The following is a 12,124-nucleotide window of genomic DNA, read 5'->3' as shown; positions in this document are numbered from 1 at the left end:
TCTAGAATTGCAGGAACAAGATAAGGAAACCATCCTAGATTGGCAAGTATAATATATACAGAAAGATAAAATAATTCTAGAATTGTTAAGGACAAGGTAAGAAAACCATCCTGAGCTGACAAAAGCAGTAAGATAAAACTATTCTGGGATTGCAAGAACGACACAATAAAATAGTTCTAGAATGGCAGAAAAGAAGAGAAAATTGTTCTAGAATGGTAAGAACAAAAGAAAATATTTACAGATTTGAAAGAGCAAGAGAATAAAATCTAGAATGGTAACAAAAAGAAGTTCGTTCTAGGATTGCAAGAATAGTTTTTTTTTCTAGATTTTCAAGAATATATGAAGAAAATAGTTCTAGAAAGGCAAAAATGCAACAGGAAAAATGTAGAATTGCAAGAATATTGCATTTAAAATCGCTGGAATGGCAAGAACACAAGAAAATAATTTGGAAATTGTGAGGATAAGGTAAGAAAATAACTAAAACTGCAAGAGTAAGGTAAGAACATAATTCTAAATTTTCAAATAATTCGATGATTACAGGGATAACACCTCATAATAACAGAATTTCAGGAATACAAGACATTCTAGAATGAGGAGAATAATCCGTAAGATATTCTAAAATGATGAGGATTTAATAAAATAAATCTAGAATTACCAATTATGGCAAGAATTCCTCTGCTAATTTTCCACAGGCAGCACCTGGATAAACACATCCCTGATGGATTGGCTGAGAGCATGGAGGGACAGGAGCCAGGGAATGGCTTCCCACTGCCAGAGGGCAGGGCTGGATGGGAGATTGGGAACTGGGAATTGCTGGCTGGGAGGGTGGGGAGGGGCTGGGCTGGAATTGCCAGAGCAGCTGGGGCTGCCCCTGGATCCCTGGCAGTGCCCAAGGCCAGGCTGGACATTGGGGCTGGGAGCAGCCTGGCACAGTGGGAGGTGTCTCTGCCATGGCAGGGGTGGGATGGGATTTAGGGTCTCTTCCCTCCCAAACCATCCCGGGATTCTGTGATGGCTGGGAAGCAAACAGGGCTCCAGCAGCCTCCTGCCCTTCTCCACACCATTCCAGCAGCTTGCAGTGGATTAAGGGAAGCCAAGTCACTGTGGGAACGACATTCCCACAGGGAAGCACAGCTGGCTGCCCTGGGAGGTTCTGGGTCACTGCACAGACACTTCCAAATCTGTATCCAGAATTCCTGGAGTCCCACAGGAGCCCTGGATTCCGTGCCTCCCCTGATCGTGTGCTCCACCCAAAAGGTGTTTTTCCAGGAGGAATCCCTGGGATGCTGCAGTGGGAATCTTTCTCCCTTTGCAGCAGCATCAGCCCGGGGTTAGCTCTGGTTACATGGGAAGGGTGTAATTCATAGAATCATGGAATCATTAAAATTGGGAAAAACCTCTAAAACTGAGTCCAACTGTCCCCCAGCACTGCCAAGGCCAGCACTGCCCCACGCCCCCAGGTGCCACACCCACAGGGCTTTGAAATCCCCGCAGGGATGGGGACTCCATCAGTGCCCAATGCCGGACCCCCCTTTCCATGAAGAAATTTTCCCTAATATCCAACCTAAAGCTCCCCCAGCTGGCACTCACTGCCCCTTCAGAAGTAACAGTGCAACGTGCTGCCTCCAAGCCATCACATGTTCCAGGGCATGGGATTCCTAAAAACTTCTCAAGGGACCTTTGTTCCCTGCTGTTCCAATCCCCCAGTCATGGAGCAGCTGACAAGGCATGAAATAAAAGAATTTGTGGATATGCTCAACATTTTGGTGTCTTCCCCGAAAAAAGGCCAGCAGTTAATTCCTGGAATAGACTGGATGGAAAACTCCTCAGACAAAACACAATCCACAAGTTATAGAAGGGCTTCAAAATTTAATAAGTCAACACAGTGAAACAAATTCAAGAATCGGTAAAACATGAGGATTAAGAAACAAAGTTTCAGGCACGTATTTAGAAAAAAGACATTTCTGGTATCACAAAGAGAGAAACCCCAAAAAACATCTGCTCTGGTAAAAACCCAGCAGTGCTGGTCCCTGCTCCAAGTGGGAATGTTGTAACAGAACCTTTAAAAAAGAAGCACCTGGAATTACATAACCGGGCTGGATGTGATTTCTCCTCCACAGTAAAAAAGTTGGGAAGGGTGGAGTGCAGTCCCTGCCCGTGGGCAGAGCTCAGAGCCTCACGTGTGGGTCAGCTTGGGATAAACTCACCTCCTCCTTCCAAGAGGGAACCACTTATCCCACAGAACGCGATACTCTGAGCAAAGCCCTGGGAATAGGAAAATACATTCTAAGGAAGGTTCTCTCCAGCTAAACATTGCTTTGTGTTCCAGCCAAAGGAGATTCCAGAAGGGGAGAAGAGTCAGGCCAGGTCAGGCTGTGTGTCCCCTCGCTCCCAGAGGGATTTGTCTCCGCAGGGAACGCCAGTGACACCGCGGGTGGGAACAAGCAGGAAACACCTCCGGGCTCCTCCATTCCCAGGCACAACATCAGGCAGAGCTTTGGCACCGGCTCGTGGTCACCCGTTGCTCTGGAGGTGCCTGTCCAGGAATTGGGAATAGCAGTCCAGGGAGCAGAAGTAGCAGAGGATGGGAGCTTCCGTGCCTCCCATGTTATCCACGAGCACCACGGTGTGGGCCACGTGGTGCAGGTTCATGGTCACCGTGATCTGGATGAAGCTGCTCAGGCAGGCGCTCCCACACCGGCACGTTTTGGCCACTTCCAGATCCTTGCAAAGGTGGGAAGGGAGGAGGTGACAGCCGTAAGGGATTCTGTGGGATGAGAGGAGCGAGGGTGAATTCATCACAGAGTTATCTGTGTCACTCAAACGCCGTGATAGGACACAGGCACCAGGTGGGAGATGCTATTCCCAGGGCACAGACATGGAAAACCGGAGATTTTGGACTGGTTAGGAAGGAAATGCCACCTCCCAAGGCAGTCCCTAAGGATATGAACTCCAGGAGACACCACAACAGGGAGCTCACAGCAATCCCGACATCCTGGGCCACAGCCAATTAGGGAATTAAAGATTAAGAGTAATGAGAATTAGAGAATTAAAGGAAGATTAAGAATAATGAGACAACTGGGCACATTCTGTTCTTCCCTCACATTCCCCAGGGAGATCTCTGTGTTTCACCCTGGCCTGACACAGCACCCACGATTTACTCCTCCCTCTCTCACACCGAGGAGTAGCAGCATTGAAAGACAACTCAGAGAAAGCAGGAGATGAAATGAGCCTTTTGCAGCAGCACTGCCCTGCAGGCATGAAATTAAAAGTTCTCTTGCTCCACAGCTCTCTCCATCCATCGTGTCAGCAATGACATCCAGAGTCAGGAACGGGAATTGCTCCTTTTGGAATTTGCAGTGGAGCAGTGTCGAGTTTGGGGTACAAAATAAATGATTCCCCTGCAGAATTCTGTCGGGGTAACTCAAGTGTGGGTCTCAGCAGTGCCCAGCTGGCACTCCAAACTCAGCACAGATCCCACTGACTCACATCCTGCCTCCACCTACACGTTCCCAGTTCTTTCCACACACCGTCACTCACACAGCCAAGACTCCTGTGGGGCTTTTTTTTTCACCACCTTAATTTCAGAACACCCTTTTTTCCTGGTCAGAGAAAGCATAATCAGAGCTCTGGCACTTTCCCAGAATGAAGACTGATTTCCAAACATTATTTTTGCATCTTCTCCTTCTGTTTCATCCCTTTCTCAAGGTTTTTACAGTAACTGGAATCTGACCAGTGCTGAGGGATTAAATCCTCTAGAAAAAAACCCCAGCCTTAATATTTACATCAAACCCACTGCAATTTATATAAAGTTGGGAAAGGAAACGTGTGGGGTTTAATTATAAAATCAGCAAGGTCAGAAGTGGGTGATTTGGCCCAGAACATGTGGGTGGCTCAGCTCCCTTCAGGGTGTGCCCGTGGATGCCTTTGGTGCAAATTTCTGCACAATTACCCCGGGTTTAGGGGCACTCCCCACCCTCAAGGCAGGAATGGGTACAGGATGGAGACTGGGAACACTTGAAGCCTCTCTCTGCCCCCTTTCTGTGCCAAATTTCTGTCTTTGTGCTCCCTTTCCACCCAGAGCAGGGTGGGAACAGCAGCAGCAGCTGCTGGTACCGGGAGGATTCTGGTACACGAAGGATCAGGGGTGGAGCGATGCAAGTGGTGTGGGGGAAGAGGAAGGAGCTGATAACAAACAGCAGCCTGGGAGGATGGTATTTCCTTGGTGAAATAATATTTTTTAAACTACCTCAGAGCTGGGCTTCTCTGAATAAGCCAGAACACGCTTACTCCAACACCAAGGGAAATGAGGAGCTTAAGGAAAACCTACGGCAGGGAGAAGCCTGCAGAAGTGGCTCAGGGTTGTAGAACTGATTCTCTTTCCCCAAAATTGGCCAAAAATATTTTGTTCATCCCCCTTTGGTGGATGAAAACAATCTCTTGTCTTTCCCTGAATGCTTCCAAGGCACCAATTTCCTGCCTTATCCCTATGATTTGACATGGGGAATTCAAAGGGATTTCAATCTTATGAATTTAATAGGTGAGAAAACAGGCACTGAGAGGAAAGAGCCAAGTGAGGGAAGGTGAGGGTGGACAGGTGTGAAGGAGCAGTGCCAGCTGTGCCCCTCACTGCCCTTACCTGTGATTGACGGTGGCCCTGGCAGCACACTCCAACAGAGTCAACGGGATTTTCAGCTGGATGTTGGGAACCAGCGGATTGGGCTGCTCAAAAGGATTCCCAAAGAGATCCAGGTTCTCCAGACAGAGTTTCCTGAAGTCACTGGGCAGGAAGGGCAGCTTGTTGCGTGCTGCCGACAGGAAGCGCAGGTGGCTCAGCTGCCCGATCCTGCAGGGCAGGCGCAGCAGGGCGTTGTCGTCGAGCCTCAGCTGCACCAGGCCCCGCAGCTGGCAGAACTCAATGGGCAGCGCCTGGATCTGGTTCTGGCTCAGGTCCAGGAACTGCAGGGATTTCTGCAGGCTGGAGCTGCACAGGGCCCCGCTGAAGGCCTCCAGGTGGTTGTCGTGCAGGTCGAGCTCCTGCAGACACACCAGGTCCCCCAGGGTGGCCGGCAGCTGCTTGATGTGGTTGTGGCTCAGGTCCAGCTTGCGGAGCTTCTTCAGGCACAGCACCCTCGTGTCGATCCTGGCCAGTTTGCAGTACGAGGTCTGCAGGTGCTCCAGGGAGAAGGGGAAGCTCTTGGTGAGGGGATAGTCCCTCCTGGAAGTGATGATCATTTTGGTCTTGGGTTTCTCCACGTCGGAGTTCTTTGCTGGGACCAGAGGTGAGAGAGGGAGAACTCCAGTGTCACTGCCTTGGTGAGCCAGTCTCACGGCTGAAAGGAAAGTCTTTAAATTGATCACATTTGCCTGCAGGGGAACACAAGGCTGGAGTTAGAAGTTCATTATCCTGGTTATTAACACTTTCTGAGCTGTTTTGTGTCACTCAGCAGGGCAATGGGATGGGAGAGGGAATGGCTCTGTTATGAATAATCCAGATCAAACTGTGCTGCAGCACCCAGGGAAGGAACAACGCATGGAATCCACAGCTGAAAATAAAGAAAAAAACCCCTGATGCACTGCAACCTCCCTAAAATCCACCAGGATAAGGAACAAACACACATGGGGAAATAAGAGGTCTAAAATCTGAGGCAGTAAGTCCTGGAAGTTGCTAGGAAGAAAAAGGATGGAAGCAGGGGTTGAATTCAGCATAAAGGAAGGTGGAAAGCTTCAAGGCAGGTGAAGTCAGTGCTCGTGGCCACACACAGCTCTGCTTGTGCCAGCAGCAGACAAGAGGCAAATTATTTGCAAACAAAGATCAAATAATGCTTTAGGTGGGATACAATATAATAGCAGTAAAATCCCAGGATGGTTTGGGTTGGAAGGGACATTAAAGCCCATCCAGTGCCACCCTGCCATGGGCAGGGACACCTCCCACTGTCCCAGGTTGCTCCAAGCCCCATCCAACCTGGCCTTGGACACTTCCAGGGATCCAGGGGCAGCCCCAGCTGCTCTGGGCACCCTGTGCCAGGGCCTCTTCATCCTCCCAGCCAGGAATTCCTTCCCAATATCCCATCCATCCCTGCCCTCTGGCACTGGGAAGCCATTAAAGGCTCCCACTGACTCTCAGGAAGAACAGAATTATCAGGTGACTTGTATTTAAATAAAGATCCAGAAAGCTGTGATGCATCTGTTGTACTGATTTAATTCACTTTTATGAACATTTGTGACCAAATATTTCTCTTCTAGATTTTCCAGGAAGTTTCTGCTTGAGCTGATGTGCAGCTGACAGGCACTGAGCTCAAAAGTGAATTCTAAAATAAAACCCACAATGCAGCCATAGAAGTAAAACAAAAGAACAAACCTGGAGTTCTGGCAGGGCTCTGGGAGCCCAGAGGTTGTCCCTGTGTTCCCAGCTGTGACCTGCCCAAGCCCAGTGACACATTTTGCACCTCAAAGACAATTCTGCTCCTAAATGTGTTTGTTTAGACCAAATGATAGAGGGTTCAGGACTAGAGCACATAATGTGCTATAAGCACCCAGCACAACAAAATAAAGATATTGGAGATAATCCTGGATGGAAATGTGAGATAAAGACAGACATTAAAAGCCAGGCATAATTGACTGCATCTGTAAACTGAAATTATCATTTTTCTTAAGCATTCCAAGCACAACTTCTGCTGTGACACCTTCCAGAGACAGGGAAGCTGCACAACAAACACCTTTGTATCCAAGAGAGGTTATCCAGAGAAGCTATGGCTGCCCCTGGATCCCTGGAAGTGTCCCAGGCCAGGCTGGATGGGGCTTGGAACACCCTGCGATAGTGGAAGGGGGGAAACGGGATGGGATTTAGGGTCCCTTCCATCCCAAACCATCCTGGGACTCTAAGACCACCAACCCTCATTATCTCAGCCAGTCTAACACACACATTTAGCTACAGGATTTCCCCTAATTCCAGGAAGATTTGTGGCGTTTCCAAGATAACTAAAACGGGAATTAAGTCCACAAAGTCCTCCAGACTTGTAAGGAGCAAGTGAAATGAATACTGAACAACAGAATGAAGTTACAGGCTGGATTTCTTTGCTCTCAAGCACAAAGCACAAGTTCCTCCACAAGACCTCCCTAAGGGCCATGCAGTAGCTCTCAACCTCTTGTTGAGAAACCTTGAATGTGTTGAGGAAAATACTAAGACACATCTAAGAAAAAAAAAAAGCCAGTAATTATTTGGAAGAGCTCAGGATGCAATTTCCTGCCACAAGCCTGAAGTCTCAGCCACAGAGATTTTGCTGGGAAAGGAGTTTAATGTGTGCTGATGCCTCCCAAGTCTCAGAGCTCCATGAGCGATGCCAAGGAAATCGGAGCTGAGGCGGATCCAGGGAAGCAGGCTCGGACCTGCTGAAGGGAAATAAACCCCACCAAACACCCAGACTTTATTATTTCTGCTCCAGGGTTGGATGCTCTGCACTGATGTTTCCCAACTCAATTCCTCACTTGGCTGATTGCAGCAATCCAGGGCCTGGCAGAGCACAAGCAGGGGGATTTCCCAGGCAGCTGCACATAACCAATATTCCCATTCCCAGTATTTGGAAATCTCTTTCCCACAAAGTTTTTGTCCATTTTTGAGAGCTAAGAAGCTTTTCTGTAATGAAGTAATAAAAATCTGGCAGAAAACTACAGAAAAGTTATCAAACATCTTAAATTTGGGTTCTGGATTTGGAGAGCTCAAGAGGAAGCTGTAATATTTTGAGATAAACTTTTTGATTTCTCACTCTCAGCAGAAAAAATCAGAGTCAAGGAAACAGAAGTTATTCTGGATCTAATGCAAGACCCTTAATGTTTCCAAAATACAGAGCAAATGGGCTTGTAACAGGAAAAAAATAACTGGGTTGGTGTCCTCCCTTTCCATTTAACCCTTTAACAGGTTCATAAAATTAAGGCTGCCTTCCTCAGCTTCGGACAACAGAAAATCAAAAGGATTTTCCAAGCCAGCAATCAACATTATTTGCTTTTATTTACACAGCCTGACTCTAAAGCTTTAGGTAAGAACTCAGAGGCTTTAGAAAACCTGTCCCACTTTTCTCTCCTATGGGGCTACAAAAGATTCCTGCAACAGGCACAGAAGAAAAGGACATGAGAATTTAGTGTTAATATGTGATTTTTTGGGTGAGTTTAGCATTGTTAAAAACACTTCACAGCTTCCAAATCCTCTATGAACTCTAAATAAATAGAGTGTGGAATAAGGTGAGATGGTGCCTGTGCCCTGCTCCCTGTGTGCTTTGAAAGGCACAGTGGGCACTGATGTTTGTCCACGAAAACAAAAGGATATTCTTTTATTTTCCATGAGAAAGCCTGTCAGGAACAACTATTTAATGGAACTTAAGACCAAAGACCAATACTCAGAGGAGTGAAAAAAGTTGTTTCGAAAGAAGCTATGAAGCAAAACATGAAAATGGACTTCTGAAGCAGAAGAGGAGAAAGAACACAGCCCAGAAAAGAAGGAACGGCTTCCCACTGCCAGAAGGCACGGTTAGGTGGGATATTGGGAATTGGGAATTCCTGGCTGTGAGGATGGAGAGGCCCTGGCACAGGATGCCCAGAGCAGCTGTGGCTGCCCCTGGATCCCTGGCAGTGCCCAAGGCCAGGCTGGACATCGGGGCTTGGAGCAGCCTGGGACAGTGGGAGGTGTCCCTGCCCATGGCAGGGGGTGGCACTGGATGGGCTTCAATGTCCCTTCCAACCCAAACATTCTGGAATCCTAATGTCCCGTCCCCCCTTCCCGCGGCGGGACAGAGCCTGTTGAGCCCCGGCTCTGTCGCTGTGGCGGTGCCGGAGCCTCCCGGCCCGCCGTTCCCGTTCCCGTTCCCACCTTGCTGAGGCACAGATCCACCGCGGGCTCCCGCAGCCGCACCGTGGCCTTCCCCTCCTCCACGAAGCGCGTGAAGAGCCGCTCCACGTTCTGCTGCACCTGCGGGCACAGCGGGCTCAGCGGCCGCCCCGGGGCACCCCCCCCCCCCGCCCCGCTGTGTCCCGCCCCCCGCCGCCGTCCCCAACCTTGTACCGAGCCCCGCCGCGGTCCCGCGCCGTGCACACCATGAGGTAAATCCCTGCACCGGCAGCGCCGGGCGGGCGCCCGAGCGACAGCAGCGCCCGCGCCGCGCGGCCGCGGCCCCGCAGCCCGTAGGTGGGCAGGAGCCGGCTGAGCACCTCCACCTCGCACTGCAGCCGCATCCCGATCCCGGTCCTGGTCCTGGTCCCGGTCCTGGTCCCCCTCCCGGTCCCGGTACCGGCCCCGGCCCGCGCACGGCGGGCAGCGCCGCCGGGGGCCTCCCGCTCTGTGCGCGCACAGGCGCCCGCTGTGGTGCCTGCCAGCCGCGGTACCAGCCCGCCGCGCTGCCCGGATCCCGTCCGCTGCACGGTGAGGGGCGCGGGGCCGCCCGGAGAACGGGACCGCGGAGCGGGAAGGGAGGGCGGTAGCTCCGGCGGTACCGGCGGCAGCGGCCGCACCGGCAGCCCAGGGCAGCCCGAGCGCCGGCCCGCAGCGCGGCGCCCTCCCCGTGGGGCGGGCCGCTGGCACCTCCTGCTGGAGGCGGATGGTGCGGCTTGGCGGGAAAGGGCGAGAGGGGCGGCGGGAGTGAGAGGGTGTGAGGGGACACGGGGGGGATGTGAGGGGACACGGGGGGGATGTGAGGGGACACGGGGGGATGTGAGGGGACACGGGGGGATGTGAGGGGACACGGGGGGGATGTGAGGGGACACGGGAGTGGACACAGGACTGAGGGGATAGGGGGTGAGAGGGCAGTCTGCGGCAACGTGGGCGGGAGGGGATATAGGGGTGTGAGGGGGCATGGAGAGTGTGAGGGGACACAGGTGTGAGGGGACGCGGGCGTGTGAGAGAACATGGAGTGTGAGGGGACATTGAGGATATGAGGGGATGTTGAGGATGGGAGGAGGTGTGGAGGTGTGAGGAACACGGGTTTGGGAATGGACATGGAGGAGCTGATGGGACACGGAGGAGCTGAGAGGATACAGGGGTGTGAGGGAACATGGAGGGTGAGGAGACATGGAGGGTGTGAAGGGACATGGGAGGTGAGGGGACATGGGGGAGTTGTGAGTGGACACAGAAGAGCTGAGGGTGTTGCCGAATCTTAGAGACTCTAAACATGAACAACGAGTCAGCTTTAGAAAGAGGACATTGTTTATTCTGCGCAGGGCACAAGGTGGAAATTCTCCACAGATCGAGCACGCCAGGGAATAAAAAAGCAAAATAATTCATACACTAAAGTTTACATAAATCCACCCATCTAATCCCCACTTCCCGCCTACATAATGTACAGTCACAGCCAAGGACGACATAAAATACAAATTTTTCCATAAACATCAAGTATAGCACAATACACCTGGTGACATCTGTTGGCATTGAAAAGAGAGGCTAGAGGGGAGAATGGTGCCACCAGCAACAGGGAGCAAAGGAATGGACAGAGAATTCAGCGTAAGGACATCGAGGGGACAGTGGGCATGAGGGGACAGAGGAGTTGAAGGGATGGTGGGCGTGAGGGGACACGGGGAGCTGAGGGGACACAGAGGAGCTCCTCTGTTCCCAGGCGCCAGCTCTCCCTGAGCTGCTCCCTACCTTGTTTAAGAGTTCATTTGTTTGGAGCTCCTTGGAAGCAGCTGCAGGCACTGAGGAGATGCCAATTAGTGTCAGGGCAGTTAATTTGGAGAGGGGCGGGAGGAAGCAGGACTTTAAATTGCTCCAAGGCCTGTTCCTCCTGCACTGGGAAATACAGGGAGCACCTGAGCTGCTCAGCTGGGCTGCTTTAGGGTGCAGAGGTGAATTTGGAGCTGATTTCTTTGGGGTGCTCAGCAGATGCTGGCCATGATCTCTGCACGTGCAATCCCAGCTGCTCAGCCGGGATGGAGCCTTCCTTAGCTCCCAATAAATCTCAAACCACTCCTTAGCTCCTCATAAACCTGAAACCAGAACGTTGGCACAGCAGCCTCCTGAGAAGTGGCATTTTGACAGGGATTTTTTCTGAACCATTAACTTTTGTTTGCTGGAGCTTTCCCTGCAAAGCGCTGGATCCGCACCTCGACACGTTCGCGTGGGATTCCTCAGCGCCGCTTCTCGTCCCAAAAATACTCTGAAAAAGGAGATTTGGCCTCTCTAGGTACACTCTGGCCTGGAACAGAGAAAGCCTTTGGAAAGGATTGATGCCAGTCTTATCACATGCATGTATATTTTAATTATGATTATCAGCAGAAGTCATAATTAATGACAATGGAATATCTCCATATTAACAGCTATCAGGAGCAGCCCACACAATTCATGGGGGTGACCTCAGTGCTTTTGTGGGAATCTCAGCCCAATTACCAGCTGTCCAAAGGCTCCTTTTGCCAGCACTGATCCCACTTTCAGCAGAACTGTGCAGCTCAGTGATATTAAAGTCAGCAAAACTCTCAAGTATAAACCCATTTCCCAGGTTTTTTCATGAGGGAGTGTTCCTGAGGTCAGCCCTGCACGGGAACAACTGAGAGAGCCACAAACGAGCCACCAAACGTCTCACAGGGGACACCACCACCAGCACAGGTGTGAAGGGACTTCTTTTTGCCCCAGAATTGTGAATCCACAGCCCAAGCCACGTGCACACACTGCAGATGTGAAGTGTATTTTTACTCCCAGCAAGCACCTGGGAATGAAAAAACCTCAGCCCCAAAGCTTGATGTCTAAACAGCAACACAGAAGTTCTAAAGCAGCTGTCGAGACAAACAAAACACAGCAAAAACAAAGCAGAAAGGGAGCAAAAACTTGTCACGCTGGCCGTGTTTCCGAGGGTGACAGGTTCTGCTGTGCTGGGAATGCAGCACCAAACACAAAAATCCTACTGCAACTCCTGGATCCCACAGCAGGAAGGACATGGAGATTCCCCGTGGGAATCAGGGATGCAGCACTCGGCTGTGTTCCCATCACTCCCTCAGGAATAGCCAGGTTTAGCTCATTCTGTCTGCCCAGAGAGGGGGGATTTGCCCCTGGATCCCCTGGAATGTTCCAGGCCAGGCTGGACATTGGGGCTGGGAGCAGCCCGGGACAGTGGGAGGTGTCCCTGCCCGTGGCAGCGCTGGCACTGGA

The 12,124-nt window shown here is 51.0% G+C and overlaps 1 protein-coding gene across 2 annotated transcripts; it reads right to left on the bottom strand.

Moving 5' to 3' along the window:
- Positions 1–1,849: 1,849 nt before the first annotated feature.
- LRR1 (leucine rich repeat protein 1) lies at positions 1,850–9,509 on the bottom strand. 2 transcript variants are annotated; one of them, XM_039553121.1, is made up of 4 exons: positions 9,056–9,509; positions 8,864–8,962; positions 4,640–5,367; positions 1,850–2,767 (listed from the first exon to the last, which is right to left on the bottom strand). In XM_039553121.1, exons 3-4 carry the CDS (start codon positions 5,233–5,235, stop codon positions 2,515–2,517), a joined length of 849 nt encoding a protein of 282 aa, XP_039409055.1. In that variant the 5' UTR covers positions 5,236–5,367; positions 8,864–8,962; positions 9,056–9,509; the 3' UTR covers positions 1,850–2,514. The 2 variants fall into 2 exon arrangements, with proteins under 2 accessions (XP_039409055.1, XP_039409054.1); XM_039553120.1 differs by having other exon boundaries at positions 9,049–9,322.
- Between the last annotated feature and the right edge of the window lie 2,615 nt (positions 9,510–12,124).

Source organism: Corvus cornix, chromosome 5 (assembly GCF_000738735.6).
Source record: "Corvus cornix cornix isolate S_Up_H32 chromosome 5, ASM73873v5, whole genome shotgun sequence".
NCBI classification, from domain to species: domain Eukaryota; kingdom Metazoa; phylum Chordata; class Aves; order Passeriformes; family Corvidae; genus Corvus; species Corvus cornix.
This window is presented reverse-complemented; position numbering and strand designations above follow the sequence as displayed.

Bases quoted from the DNA above. Each gene is read 5' to 3' on its own strand.
- LRR1 (XM_039553120.1), bottom strand. From the start codon at position 9,225: ATGCGGCTGCAGTGCGAGGTGGAGGTGCTCAGCCGGCTCCTGCCCACC. The intron at 5,368-8,863 runs GTGGGAACGGGA...GTTCCCCTGCAG, and splicing joins TGGATCTGTGCCTCAGCAAG to GCAAATGTGATCAATTTAAA. The intron at 2,768-4,639 runs GTAAGGGCAGTG...CTCATCCCACAG, and splicing joins AGGGCCACCGTCAATCACAG to AATCCCTTACGGCTGTCACC.